The following is a 14403-nucleotide window of genomic DNA, read 5'->3' as shown; positions in this document are numbered from 1 at the left end:
CGATCCCCCATTACACCACGGCGCCTGTAGCAACCTTGCCGTCAGCTGTCAACACGGCGCTGTCATCTGACAGCAATGTTTAGCTCCGGGAGGGGAGAGAGAGAGAAAGAGAGAAGAGAAGAAAAAAAGTCGCTGCCAAAAGGGACAAAAGAAAAAACGCAACTTCTTCCTTGGGCGAAAGACACTCGGACGCAATGAAATATTCAGCTTATTTCTTGGTGGAAAACTGTTAACCGAAGTGATAAACACGGCAAGAAGCGTGTTCAAGGGGAAGAAGCTACGTTTTGAGTTCACTTTCGCCTCGCTTGCCTTTCGATCTCTCGCGAGCACGGACGGGTGTACGCTTATTGTTTTTGCTGTCCCTACTACGGGGGTCGATCGTCTGCTAAATGTCGTGTCGAAAATAATTATTCCCCAAGCAATAATTCGGCAACAAAAGCGACACGGCAGTTTGTAGTTCCTTGCCCCATCTTGCCCCGTAGTAAAGTGAGCCCGTGTTTAGCAATCTCATCCAGAGTCGGTTGTTAATTGGCAAATCGCCACCGCGGAACGCTTGTACACGTTTGCCCACAGCTCTTGCCCATTGGACACACCTCTGAAGGGGGAAAAAGCTCCCCAGATCGGTTATCGCGTACGGTAAGTGTGCAGGTGTTTCTAATCAGTAAAAAATTCCACTCTATTCACTGTGCCTTCTCTTCCTGAATAGGTGGGCCAAACAAGCCACAGTTTGCCCACGAGCTTCTCATCCCGCTGGCGATGGCAAAGGATAACAACAACATCAACACGGATGATCTGACTGCAGCCACTCCTTCGTCTTCGGTGAAAGCGGCCCCGGCGTCCTCGTCCACCGCGCCGGAGGGTCCGGAAAATGGCCCGTCCGCCCAGCCGGCGGAACCACAGTCCACGTCTCCATCACTGCCGCCCGCCTCGAGTAGCACTCCGGAGGTGGCCCCGCGCAGGGAGGAAAACCCATTCTCCTTCAAACACTTTCTCAAGTGGGACGGAAACCACACGACGAACGGTGGAGGGGCCAGTGCAGGCGGTGGTAGTGCCGCCAGCAGCATAAATCACAGCCGAAGTGCATCGAGCATAAATGGGCACGGAATGGGCAGCTCGCTGGCGGATGGCGGTGGTGGTGGTGGTGGTACGGGTGGCACTGGCAACACGAACGGAACGCACGAGGGCAAGGTGGGTCTGGCTGGGGCGAACGGAAGCACCCTGACGACGGTAACGACCGCCACCACCAGCACTGGATCACCGTCCAAGTCGGCCACCACCAGCTCGCTCAACGTGGTCAGCTCGACGACGGGTGCGCGGCCAAAAATCCCCCAATTTCAGTCAGTCAACACGCTCAGCAGTGAGTCGAAGATGAAACGGTCGCCTCGCTTCCCGTCGTTCGATTCGCAGTCGAGTCTGTCGGACTTTGCGGACGATCGGTTCGGCTCGATCTACCAGAGTCGCAGCAACGGTTCCTTCAGCTCCGACTATCCCGCGGCGGGCAGTGGAGTGGGCGGCAGTGCTACTGCTGGTGGTGGTTTGCGCGAGGATGCCAACGGGATGGAGCAGTTGGGCGAGCAGGTGGAACTGCTGCGCGGGTATGTGCAGCGGTCGTACTCGAACTTTGATCTCGACAGTCCCGGTTCGTCGGCGGCTGTGGCGGCCGTCGATCGGCGAAACGAGCTGGAAATGCACAACGAGCCACCGGGCAGGGGGTTGGTTGGGGCGGCCGAGTTCTCCGCCGCCCTGCCCGACTTCGTGCAGGACCATCTCGTGATGGAGCAGTGGTACAATACGCTGCCGAAGGGCACGGGCAGCGGCTCGTCTGGGTCGGCCGAGTTCGACGACGTGCTAGATCTGACCGGGGTGGCAAACGTTTCCGGCGGCGGTGGTGGAGGCGCTCCACTGTCTTCCTGTAACGATATACCGTTTGATCTGACCGCAAGCAGCACGACGAGCAGTAGCCGAGTGGCGCGGGATCCGAACACGACCCCCGTTGCTGGACACCGGCATTCCATGGGCGTGCGGCTCGATCTTCCCTCGCGCAGTGGAGCAGCAAACCTGGCCGGACCAGCGGAGCTCGGATTCGATCTTCCACCGCGCTCACCCACGTCTTCGTCCTCGGAACTGCCGCCCGATCTGACCGAAGGCAATGCGGGCGGTGGCGGCGATGCGGGCGGTTCGGGTGGCAGATCACGATCCTACTACTATTCCGTCTCACCGCCGCCCGGCTCCAGCGGCACGACGGGCGACAACAAAATCCATCGCCTGCCGGACTTTCTGTCCGACGGGCCGATCCATTCGTCGGGACGGTTGGCCGACGTTACGCACGACACGCCGCACGCGTCGGAATCTTCGTCATCGGCGACGATGGGCGGCTATCGGCAGAGCCGGAGACAGTGGGAGACGCAGTACCAGAACCGGCTCGGGGCGGAATCGCTCGAGAACGAGCGGCTAAGGCGCGAGCTGGAAGCTAGTCGTCGGACGGTCGGTGAGCAATCGCGCCGCATCCGGGAGCTGGAGCGCGACCTCGAAACGATGGTTTCGCTTGCCCGACCCGGGGGCGCCAGTGGGTCGACGCAGTCGAATGCTAGCAGCTTCCTGCAGGCGAAAACACGGGCCGTTACGGCGGAGGCAGAGATGAAGCAGCTGCGACAGAAGCTGAGCAATATGAGTGTGAGTAGCATTGGGGATGAGCGTTTTTCCGTGGCATGAATACATTTCAATTGGTTCGATCATTTGCAGGTCGAAATGGAAGCGCTGCGAAGAGAAAACGAAACGCTTAAGGAGGAAGCCTGTGGCGGCGCCATCGGAGGTAGCACGGGTGCGGGCGCCAGTGCTAGGGTGCGGCAGGACGACGGCACAGGAGACCTTGGCAACCGAACCAGGCGGGACCGTTCTTCCGCTTTTCTGCGCGCACAAACGGTCGCCCTTCGGCAGGCAGCATCGACAGCGGAAAGCAATCTACGGTAAGGTGGCGCAACTATTGATCCGTCCCGTTTTTTTTACATTCAATATCTAATGCCAATTTTCCCGTACTTTCCCGTATCCACAGACAACTGCTAAGCGGGGTGGAAAACCTCCGATCGATGGCCAATCAGATAGAAACGTTTCGAAACACGCAGGACGAGGTAAAGTCTGAGGGTGTGTCGATACCGCTGGAGGACTATCTGCACGACGTCGGCGTTAATAGCGACGATGACGACGACGATGACGACGACGATGAGCCGTTCGGTCCGGCCTTGTAGATACACATGAAACGGGATTGTGAAGCGTGCAAAAGCGTGGAAGCGGTGGAAGTCTAGCGGTGTAGTGTAGCGCGCGACTGAATACGGATGTGTGGTGCGTGCGTGTGTGCTCTCTGGCAGCAGATCTGAATTGAAGGAAAGAAGAATTCGGAGCAACGCTCGTGCATGTATTTAAGAAAAGAATATATATATACACACTGATACACCTATCACATAACCCCATATGGAAGGGCTTTAAATCGGATCCTTTTGCGCACATTTGCACCACAACGCTAATGGAATATAACGCTCCCCTAGGAAGACAGGCAGACAAACGCACGCAGGAATGCACAGTGTGCACGGTTGGTGTGAATATTACACGGTTGTAAAACGACTCATTAACTATCATCATCATCATCTTCCTCGTACGCTTATGCGCGCACCTTCGCTTGAAATGGATTAAGTGCAACTAAACCCGCCGGCCCTTGACGGGGGGGAGGGGACAACGGGTGGCGTGTGGTCTGGTGGGCATTATTCTACCATCCTCACAGAGGCAGCTGGCTAAACGCTTGTACGCTTCTCTTCCCGCGCGCACACACACAGACCCACTGACTGTTTAAGATATATTTCCCTGCCGCAGAGCGCAAAGAAGGACCATCCAGTAGCGTAAACCGCGAAAAAAAAGCTTTAGTTAGAAACCAAAGCGGGAATATCATGCGCAAAATGGTTTGCTTTGTACGGCACGTGCAATGGCGGCCCAGGGGGGGAGGGCATACGGCACGCTTCAATTTGGCTTTACAAGCGTTCCATCTATCGCTCGCTCTCTCGGCAATGATGCGTTTAAATACTCATCCGCGCAAGCACAAATCGTTCGAAACGCGCTAAAATGTGTAAAGGCAAGGTGTGCGTGTGTTCGAGGACGTATGGCAAGCAAAGAGGGATTTTAGCTGGAAAATACGATTAGCTGAGGGTGTGAAAGCTTCGGTACGCGACGTGATTTGTGAAGGGACACTTAATAGTCTGCGAAAAGAGAGAGCGGGAAAGGGAGAGACACTTTATCTCGTTTTCTTGTGATCCCAAACGAAAAGGATTTGATAAAACTATCCTCCCCGAAATCAAGCGCGAATGAAATAAGAAGTGGAGCTGTGGGTTTAGGGAAAAGAAACAACGTTTACAACGATTTTTCGCTTTCTCCCAAAAGCAGCAGAAGAAAGAAAGAGAGAAATAGCGAAGGTTAGATGGAAAATACCCAGACGAATAAAGGCTATAACATATTTAAAATAACACTATTTTAAATAGATTGTCATCTTAATTGCTAATGGGATATTATCGATTATTTACGCGTTTTGAATTCTCCAGTAGCTTTGATTGGATTTAAAACAAATCATTTCTGTGTTGTGAATCGGGCTCTGTGAATAATTGAAACATGTTGATAAGAAAACCCTTGTTTAAAAGGGCCTTTTCCGAATTTTTCAATTTCATGACCACTTCAAGTCATTTATCACAGCATGAATTTCTTTGGTTTTCATTGAATTTTGTCACAAAAGTTAAACCCTCAGTAAAACCGTTAATTTAGCATAACAATTGCGTATTTGAATGATAACACTGTTGTTGTTGTTCAAACGTCAAAAACAAGCGTTGGCAGTGCTGCCAGTGCGATGTGATTGTGCAACAGTGGAAGAAACTTTGCACAACAATTGTATTATTTTCCATATTTTACCATATTTTTTGCATAATTTGAGAGATAATTTACGGCGAATTCAATAAAACGATACAAAAGGAATGTTTTTCCCAATGCTAAAGCATTGAAAATGCTAAATTCAAAATCAAATTACCCCCTATTATGTCCAGGAGCTACGCCCGATTCGCCCAGTGTGCGCGGTCCACCCGTCATTCCACAACAACATTTTCCGTGTTGTTTGGAAAACTCCTGAGGGGGCGAAACAATACACGCGGACACGGAAGAAGAACCAATCGGTGACACCGGCAGCGGTGTAAGCAGAAAGTAAATTGGGTGTAAACGCAACGAAAAACATACGCGGCGGGCCTGTGCGAGGGGTTGCTGTTTGCGCATACATTCCCTGCCCTGTCCCGTACCACACGACACCCACGTTCTTGCCGGGTGGCACAGTAGGCGACGGCGTGTGTGAGTGTGTGTTTTTTGGTGTGCCGTGGCAAAAACAACAAGGAGTCGGCAACTCCTTGCGCGGTTTTCGCGGCCCGCAAGGGATGGAGTAAAGCTAGTTAATTAAACGTGATTTGTCAAAAGTGCTGGTGAGCACGAAAACAAAACAAAGGAAAAAAGGTGCATTTTCCAAACCGAGTGCTGTGCCAAACGGGAGTGTCTCCGTGTGTCTGTGTGTGCGTTTGTGTTATCCACGTTTTCCACCCGGAGGGAGACAAAGGGCAAAAAAGTGCAAACAATCTCCGTGTTACGCACTGCACGCCCGTGTGTGTGTGTGTGTGTGGTGACGGAGCAGAGTATCCCTGCAGCATCCTGACGGCAACGATACGGTGTGTATTGTACGCTTTTTAATTAATCTTGTTTATCTATCACAAAGCATTAATTACCTGCAGCGATATCATCGTGTTTTGACGCAGAGCACATTTCCTTGATTTGATGACAAATCATTTTCGACGCGACGCAGGTACACACACCGTCCCTTTGGATGCCGCTTCGCAATCGAAATCGATTATCATTCGAGGGGTTCTTTCTGTGTGTGTGTGTGTCGCTCTCTCTGTACTGCTGTAATCACCCGTCCCAATGGGGCGGCCTCCACATTATCTTTCTCTCTAGGTCAGAGACGGAGCGCAACAACCTGCGCAAAGTCCCTCGTACAGGGCGCCACCAGCCGTATCATCTTTCCCCCTATCGCCGTGTCTGCGCCAGTTTTGCGATATTCCAGATGTGCTTGAAATGACACAGGAGGGTGTGTGTTTTTATTTAAACAGTCCAATTATTCCAAACGCACAAACAAACACTCGCACACATACTGGGAGAAGCTTTCTCTTCGCACAGCATACTTCGGTTGTTGCGTACGATCATGTTTGATGTTCTGTGGTCCCCATTTTCTTCGCATTATTACTATGGAATTCTTTTCGTTTGTTTCGCCGGGGAAGAAGCATCAGCATGGTCGACTACGATCCGAACAGAGAGGGCTGGAGAACGTCATCATCCTCCAGACGCAACGTTGAACATTCTCTTTCTGATCCGCTCTTGCTCTCCCGGCATTTCGCTTGTCCGGCATCTTCGTTCTAGCGTGCGCCGCGGGCGATGATCCTCCTGCTGCTGGCCTGCCTGGGCACACACTGGGAGGATCGCACGTGAAGATCGTATTTAATTAGCGCACCCGCCGCGAGCGAAGAGAGCCCGCGCGCGTAGAAGAGAGTGACCGTGTGAGCGGAGCGGAGTGACGCGATTCTAAACCGGCCGCTCGGAGCCCTTGGCGTAATTGCCGCAGTTACGTGCCGCAATTCAGCGGCGTCGCCGGCGAGCAGATCGTGTGCTTTCGTTCCCGGATCCCGTCATTTTGTCCGGAGTTTGATGGTTTAACGGGATTTTTCCTCCGTGGCGTCCGAGGCTTCCGACTTGTCACTTGCGCAAAGTGTGTGTGCCTGTGCGAGCGCGCGCGCGCGTTTGTGTGAGTTTAGAATTTGTGCGTTTATTTCGAGACACAACAGCCCTTACGAGGGATCGATCGATCACACTTTTCGGCGTTCGCGTGCGTGTTGTGTGGTGGTGTTTATGTGGTAGTGCCGGTGTGGATATCATTATGGCGGAGCATCTAATGCCCAGCATTGGCAGCTCGCTTGGTCGACTGCTGGGAATGGGACGCCGATCCGTGCTGGGGTACGAATCACTGTCCCAAACCTGCCCCGACGAAGCGGTGGTGCATCGTGATGGCGCAGATCGCGAGTTCGGTCACAGTTACCGGCAGTCCGGTCAGGATGGGAGCTACCTGGGCCGCCTCATTGCCCCGCTGGTGGCCGGTTTCGGCAAGGTTGTTGATATGCCGGTGAGCAAACAGTTCTCAATTCCCGCGGTGGTTGTTGTACGCCGTCTGAATAGCATAAGCAAAACGTCAGCAGAAATGGTCGTTTATGTCTCGACCGCGTTGTAAGATCCGATCTTCGTGAAGCTCAGAAAGTACCAAAATTTGACACTGACGTGTTGTTTGTGCCTTTTCTTGCCTTCAATCCAATGTTCGTGTTTTTTTTTGTGGACCCCATAAACGTGACCTTGGGGAGGGGTTTTCGGTTACTTCTATTCCACTCTTTCTTCTCCACTGTGGGGTGATGGTGTGTTCCCTTATGTTCCCTTATGTTACCTTCCTTAAGTTGAGATTTTCTTCCATTATTCTTCGTACTTGTAATTTACATTTATTGTTTGTTATTTTGATTAATTTTTTATTTTTAAAATTTGCTCAATTGTTAGAAAACAAAATTAGTAAAATGTTCACTTATTTTGTGAATATGATCTTAATGTATCTTTTAGTCTCATAACAAAAGCCATTTACACGGTCCTGCGATAACTTTTAGTAGAATTTCAATCTCGTCTGTTTCAGAAAAATTACAGCATATCGCATTTTTTTTAATTGATACACTAACCATTGAACATTGAACATAACATTGAAAACATTACTAAACTGACATCCGCTGCATCGTGGATACATTCCTTCGTGAAAGGAAAACTTGACCACTTGACCGCATGCATTGTTATTTATTGGCCCACTTGTGCCATACGATAGCTACTACTTCAGTGGTAAGCGTAAAGACACCTCGTACACCGACACATGCACACGACGGGGATATATTCCACCCAAGAAGGCACACGTCATCCTTTCGATCACGCGTTTTGCCTTGCTGTGTACTGCTGCTGCTGCTCCTGCTGTACACTAAACCGTGCCCCTGCGGTATGTATGTGTGTGTGTGTGTTTGTATATATTGCCTAAAAAAACATCAAAACATACACTACCGTTCCAGCGTTTTCCCAACAGCGCTGTCAAAGAGAGAGAGGGAGCGAGAAATGTCTCTCCCTGTGCTTCCACCGCTGTTTGCGCATAATCCTTTCCACTGTTTGTGGTTGGCGCACACTTCGAACAACGGCGAAAGCTTTGCCTCATCGTCGTCGTCGTCGTCGTCGTCGTCGTCGTGCTCCTCAAGGCTCTTCGAGAACAAAAGCTTCCTTTGAAGGGAATTTCCCCTTTTATCTGCCTGTTTGCTCTACCCGCTTTGTGTTACAATAATGTTTTGCGATACTCTGTATACGCATACGGTAGTGAGATGTGAGAGCGTGTATACCTTCGTGCTAGAAAAGGACAGCGAATGAATGCGGGAAAATCGACAACGGCTAACGTTTGGGAGGGGCAGCAGGAAAAGGATACGTTGCGGTGCTGTCGTCGAAGGACATTACCACCGTTTCCATGGAGCGACGAGAGAGCGACCGAGAGAGAGCAGGATAGTTACAGTTGAAGCACACAAACAAGCAAGCGGGAAAGAGAAACTGCTGAGAGAGCTTCGCGAAGAGAAAGAGCGAGCTTTTCCGACAGCAGGAGAACGAAAGCGTGGGTGGGGGGGGGGACGAATCGGACGGATTCGTTGTCGATGGGTTTAACGGGAAAATGTGTATCGCACCAAGCTCACTAGTCTTCGCCATACCGTACTGCGAAGGTCGGTCAGTGGAAAATTGTTGTCACCCGCGCTCAGTTTTCCACCGCTTTTTTTCTTCTTCTTCCCTTCACGCTTTCTCGAGGAAGGCGGAGAAGGGGTGGAGAGAGTGAGGAAAGGCGGGAAAGCACAGCAAAAACACAGCAACTTTGTATTGTCGGTGCGTAGTAGTAAGTTTGGGGGAAGGCTTTCCCCTCTCTTTTTGCATCGTTTTGAAGCGGTGAGGAGGTAGTGGTGGTGGTGGAATTCGATTCGAACGGATTGCTCGGGGTTGGACGTGCCCACTGCACGCCGGAAACGGAAAGCGGAAGGTGACATAATTTTGTGTGCCCCGTTTCGAAAGGGATTTGCCGCTGTCTGTGGTGGTGGTGGTCCGTGGTGCATTCGGTGCAACAGTGTGCAACGATTTCGCTCGTTTTTGGTGTGCGAGAAAACTAGTCAAGCTCCTGTTCTTCTGCTCTTTGCATTGCGGTCAGCCTTTCGGAGTGGACGGAAAGAGCAGCAACATAGTGTGCATGAGTGTATGTGTGTGTGTGTGGTTTACCACGATCACGTGAATGTTTTTAGTGAGTCCGTTTATTCGAGGTTGAAGATATAGTTATTTATTTCTTTCGTATTTCGTGTCATTTCAAACATCTAGCGTGTTTATTGGAAAGCACTGTAATTTCCACTGCAACAGTTAAATTTCTCCGGTAAAGGATTGTGTTGAAAATTGTGTGAAACAGTAATATATTGCCAAAGCAAATACATCAGTGAAGTTAAACTATTGAGCTCTACTGAAAGGAAACCCATCGTACATCGCGCCTTCAACATGCCTGAAAAGGTGAAAGAAAAAGTAATGTATCGTTCGTTTTTCTCACCTATATATTACACTAGTACCGAGCCTTAAACCCCTTGGCAATGTTCCCTTCTTTATTTAAGGTTCTATCAGTTTTTGTATGTGTTGCGCTTGTTCGATGGTCCGGTCATCATCCTGCTCCGGCCATCGTCCCGGCTAGTGCGAGTGGCTTTTTAGGTCAACTTTTAATTCCTTCCGTGTGTCTAGTATCCTTTCTCTCTCTCTCTCTTTGTCTCGCACCATAGCGTCCACAGCCGGTCATGTCAGGGGTTATGCTCTGTGCGTGACACTTTCCACCATGTCCACGTTCATTCTTTGTTTGCTCTTACCCTGCTGGTAGTTACGTTTGTGGTCGTCGTTTGGTCTGGGAAGATATTTTCTCGTTGCAACATTTTGCTCTATCTGAACCACTGTTTTGTACTATTCGGAGCATAAAGCTCACTTAAAATATGATAGAATAAAATAAACTATGAATGTGACGAACGTTAGTTTTACCTAAATGAGTTTTAACGTCACTATCATGCGACGACCTGGTAGTGTAGACGTCATAAGCGATGATTAATAACTCGCACGTATTGCGTTCAAATCTCAACTGGATCATTATTCATAAAGCAGCTTCAGTAAATCTCTACCCACAAAGTAGCGAAGAAAAAGAAAAACATGATGTTTTTACATTGTTCCTCAGACAGAATTGAATTTCAAGTGTGCTGTAAAAACAAAAACTATAGGAGTTTAATTTGGGAGATTTTTAACGTACATGTAGCGACTTACAAAAACGTATGTAATTCCATCCGCTGTGTGTGAGGGCCATTTTCATCCCATTTTTTCGACGCAAATAGTCCGACAGAGGAGAGGAGGGATCCTGTTGAATGCTTTCGATGAGCGCTTTTGGCGAAAAAAAAGTGATCTTCATATTCCTTTTCTGCTCGGATTGAATTCGTTCGTTTTTAGACACTGAGCGTGAATCATTCAGCAAGGGAAAAAAGTAAAACATTTTTATGTTAGTTTTTATGTGCACAAGTGAAGGGGTGCGTATGTGCGAGAGTGCTCTTTTTGCTCATCATATTTTTTGTATGTCTGTATACCGCAAAAATTTGTCCAACTGAACACTGAACTAACTTTTAACAAGCTGTCAATAGAGAGCGCATGTGCTTAGGTTGGTGGTAGCGTTGGTTAGGTTCTTGCCATTGCTCGATGGATGTTGATGCACTTAGCAGTGCAGACACTCTTGCTCATAAGAAAAACATTATTCCACCAAATGTGATGCTTACATGCAGGTGCTCTTTCCATCTTCTTGGGTGGCAATGCAACCATACAAAGAGCTAATTTCAATTAACACGCCTCACTGGTGCGACACAGTGCAAAAAGAATGGAATCAAAACTTGGAAAGCGCTATCTAGAAATCATTTTAATCGTCGGCAATTCATTGCTTCGCTTTTTGCACTTTCCCCTCCCGTTCGCCGTTTTGTTATCAATGTTCGCTACGCATGATTGATAGGCTCGGTGAGTGGTCTGTGCGGGTCAGACGATAGTTGCGCAGTAGGTACCAACGTTGGGAACGCGTGTGTCAAGTGTGGTTGTTGTTTAATGTTTGATCTGCCCGGTGGCAGGCCCGCGTGTCTCGGCATGCTACTGTTTGTTTTATGCTATTTGTTCAGTCTCGGCCATTTCCCGTGACATGTACGGGAAACAACAACCCAACGGCAATTGAATTTACAATCGCAGCGGAATGGGGCCCGGTGTTGTACTGTAAGTGATCTAAATCGGACGCCTTTAATCCAAATAGTTGAAATCGGCAATTAAAGATGTAGAACAGTTTTGGGTAACTTTATCGCTAGAAGTATGTTGTATTTTTGGCATAAAAATGAACTGAATTTCGAAGATAAAAATGTCACCATCTATATCACCGAAGCCACTGGTGCGCCATGCGCCTGGTGAAGTATGAGCACAAAGGGCTTTGTTGTCTCGACGCGCTTTCGCTCTACGCTCGTACGATGCCAGCGTTCTAACGCTTTTGCCATTTGCGGCCGTCGAACAAAACGACGAAAATAAGTGAAAGGAAATTGTTCCGAGTAATGCTGTTTCTTGAATTTGTCACGTCAGCACAGGCAAATGCGATGCTATTTTAAGAGACTGCGTTCGATTGCTGATTAAAGCAGAAATATTAATTTCCGGCTGCTGTTGGACAGTTTTATCACGAGCGTGACGTCCGTTTCGGGACGATTCATTGAAGTTTCTTCAGACAGAATATGCTCATTGGTTAATATTTTTGTTCTTTTCCAGTTAGAACTAGATTTTATTGAAATTTTTTCATATTGAACCCTTAACGTAACCCTTAACAACTCGTCAGTGGCTCAATGGCTTGTTTTCCATTTGCGCTGAACCCTTTCCATGCACCTTTTCAGTTTGTTGTGATGTAAGATCAGTCAAGATCATCTTGGGTAACGTTCGCTTTACAGTCATTATCAGCATTACCTTAATGGCTGTCTCCTGGTTGCAGCTGCAGTTGCATCGTTGCTATTGCCCCAGCGACGGTGGGTTCGAAGCGTGATTATCAGTTGAAAGATTGACAAGCGATTTCAACGCAAAGAGCTTGAAGCCAAGTCCGATCGTTGTCACGTTGTTGGGGGGAAAAACAACCTTCTTTTAAGTAAGTATACAGACGGAAAGATTTGCTTTCCTTCACTCCTGTCCAACCTGTGTTGCATTTAAATTGGAAAAATGGCGAAAATTATCAATCAACCCAAAACCGAAAGCTTTGGCAAACACTTTTTAACGCACTTTGCATTTTCCAAAAAGCATTTCGCATTCGAGAAATTTAATGGTGAAAAGAAACGCCCGCCAAAAAGTTCATTCACTTCGCAAAAATGGTTTACTGCTGTGATATGCCGAACGTACGATTCATTAAGTCAACGATTCGCCATGCTTCGCTGGCCAGGCCCATTGGGGACGTCATTTGATTTAAAATTTTACCATTGATAACTGGCTGTGACTGTGTGTTGTTGCTAGTGCTGCCTAAGTTTTGTCTCGGGTGCGTGACTGGATTGAATTAAATTGAATTAGAGCTAGCGCTCGCTCGTTTACGGTTGTTGTTTTACTACTACTGTTGGAGCTGTTAAAATCTGAAAAAATAAAAACGAAAAAAGCGACTAAAAAGGGAGAAAAATTGGCGTGCCACGTATTCATTTGCAATCGGAATTTGTGATTCGTTTGTTGAATTGGTTACGACACTGGTGGAACAGATTCATGTAGACCAGACCAGTTGACAAGTTGTTAGTTGAATGGACCATCAGTGTGTGTGTCAGGCTAGGGACAGAAAAAATGACAAATTGATTAATCCCGGTAGAGAAATGTCAGGTTTATGATAAGACATGCAGCGGTAAACTTACAAAGCAAACAACAAGCCGAGCTCTGTTGAGAGCATACCGGCATTGACCAAATCTTTATCATTGCAATTAAAACTGTTTACTTCAAGCTCACGGTACATTAATTACAAATGTAACGATTTTATGCCAAAAACCCCTGGAATATTCGATTCGTTCTTCTTTATGTGTTCTAAAAAATCTCATTTGATTGCTTTTCGAAATCCTTGTATTTAAGTTCTTTTGCTCTTCCATTCCCACTCGCATTCAATCAACAATTTGTTTGCAGAGCTCTGTGACATGTGACGATGTGGTTGTGTGTTTCTATATGGTTTCAATGTATCACTTTTTCTTCTTGTCCCATTCCATCAGCGAGTTGTCAAGTATCGATCGTATTCTCGTCATACATTGTTTGTAGCGCACTCTTCATTACTTAAACATGATGAAACATCGAACTTTTCCATGCTGCTTTTACCGTTCGCATGTGTGTACATCGCCGGCTGTCTGTCTGTCTGCAGGGAAAGCAGGATGCATTCAAAAAAAAGAGAAAAAAATATAAATGGAAAGAAAGCGATACACCGTAAAAATCGATGCACTACCATTAATCGTCCTTGCCGCGTGCGCTTGGTTCTACCTTTCGTGGTGGGTGAGTGTTTATGTGAGAAACGAACGCAAAGCTGCTTGCACACTACGTGGTTTGTTGCATTGCTATGTGGCCAGGTTTCGTTTCGCTACCATGGATACGATAAGGTACAGACAGAGCCACCGACTATTAGAGCTACCCGATAGTTACCGCACGCGCGTTTTTTTGTACATTTTGTATTCCGAGGACATTAAAACTGATCAAGACAGGAGAAAAGTTCCATTTTTTTCTATGTTTCATACAGTTTCACATAGCTCTACCATATTTTTTGTTGCTCTCTCTTTCTCTCGATTATCAAGGAGCATAGCCTGCTAGACTATCGTGTCAGCAACCACTGCTGCTGACCACGTCACATGCAGCGCATATCAATGATTTTACTTGCTTTACTGCGCTGTTTTTTTTCTGGCAGTTCTTTTTCAGTTTCCATTTTTTAACTGTAGGCAAGAATATCGGTTCCGTATGATGCTCGTTTTTTTCCACCTCAAATTTAAGTCTTTTATCTTTCCAACCTTTTACTTTCACTGCCTTTTTCGCGTATGGTATGGGAGGAATATGTAATGTGCATGAATTTCCATCCATTATCATTCTTTGGCTGCAAAAAAAGAAAACATAACACCATTAGTGTGAGGCCGTCTTTAAAGTGTTTCTTCTGATGTATGCTAATGTTTT

General features: G+C 47.8%; 2 protein-coding genes across 5 annotated transcripts in view; both read left to right on the top strand.

Annotated features, from left to right (window-relative positions):
- Positions 1-52: 52 nt before the first annotated feature.
- On the top strand, positions 53-4513 carry LOC120900489. Its single transcript, XM_040307551.1, has 4 exons — positions 53-636; positions 707-2673; positions 2743-2966; positions 3053-4513. Exons 2-4 carry the CDS (start codon positions 757-759, stop codon positions 3243-3245), a joined length of 2334 nt encoding a protein of 777 aa, XP_040163485.1. The 5' UTR covers positions 53-636; positions 707-756; the 3' UTR covers positions 3246-4513.
- Positions 4514-5113: 600 nt separating this feature from the next.
- Positions 5114-14403, top strand: part of LOC120900740 (calcium-transporting ATPase type 2C member 1) — a 53130-nt gene continuing 43840 nt past the window's right edge. The window contains exons 1-2 of one of the 4 annotated variants that reach the window (XM_040308161.1): positions 8862-9051; positions 9532-9726. In XM_040308161.1, coding sequence (XP_040164095.1) covers positions 9703-9726 — 24 coding nt within the window. In that variant the 5' untranslated portion in view covers positions 8862-9051; positions 9532-9702. Of the gene's footprint in view, positions 5739-6674; positions 7241-8861; positions 9062-9531; positions 9727-14403 lie in introns of those variants that run through there. The other 3 variants (XM_040308160.1, XM_040308162.1, XM_040308159.1) reach the window with 3 other exon arrangements.

The sequence above is a fragment of the Anopheles arabiensis genome, chromosome 3 (assembly GCF_016920715.1).
Source record: "Anopheles arabiensis isolate DONGOLA chromosome 3, AaraD3, whole genome shotgun sequence".
NCBI lineage: Eukaryota > Metazoa > Arthropoda > Insecta > Diptera > Culicidae > Anopheles > Anopheles arabiensis.
The sequence above is the reverse complement of the archived record's forward strand: the minus strand, read 5'-3'. Positions and strand labels throughout refer to the sequence as shown.

Coding starts and splice junctions, on each gene's coding strand:
- LOC120900489 (XM_040307551.1), top strand. CDS start 757: ATGGCAAAGGATAACAACAACATCAACACGGATGATCTGACTGCAGCC. Junction 2,674..2,742: donor AGAAGCTGAGCAATATGAGT/GTGAGTAGCATT, acceptor GATCATTTGCAG/GTCGAAATGGAAGCGCTGCG. Junction 2,967..3,052: donor ACAGCGGAAAGCAATCTACG/GTAAGGTGGCGC, acceptor CCGTATCCACAG/ACAACTGCTAAGCGGGGTGG.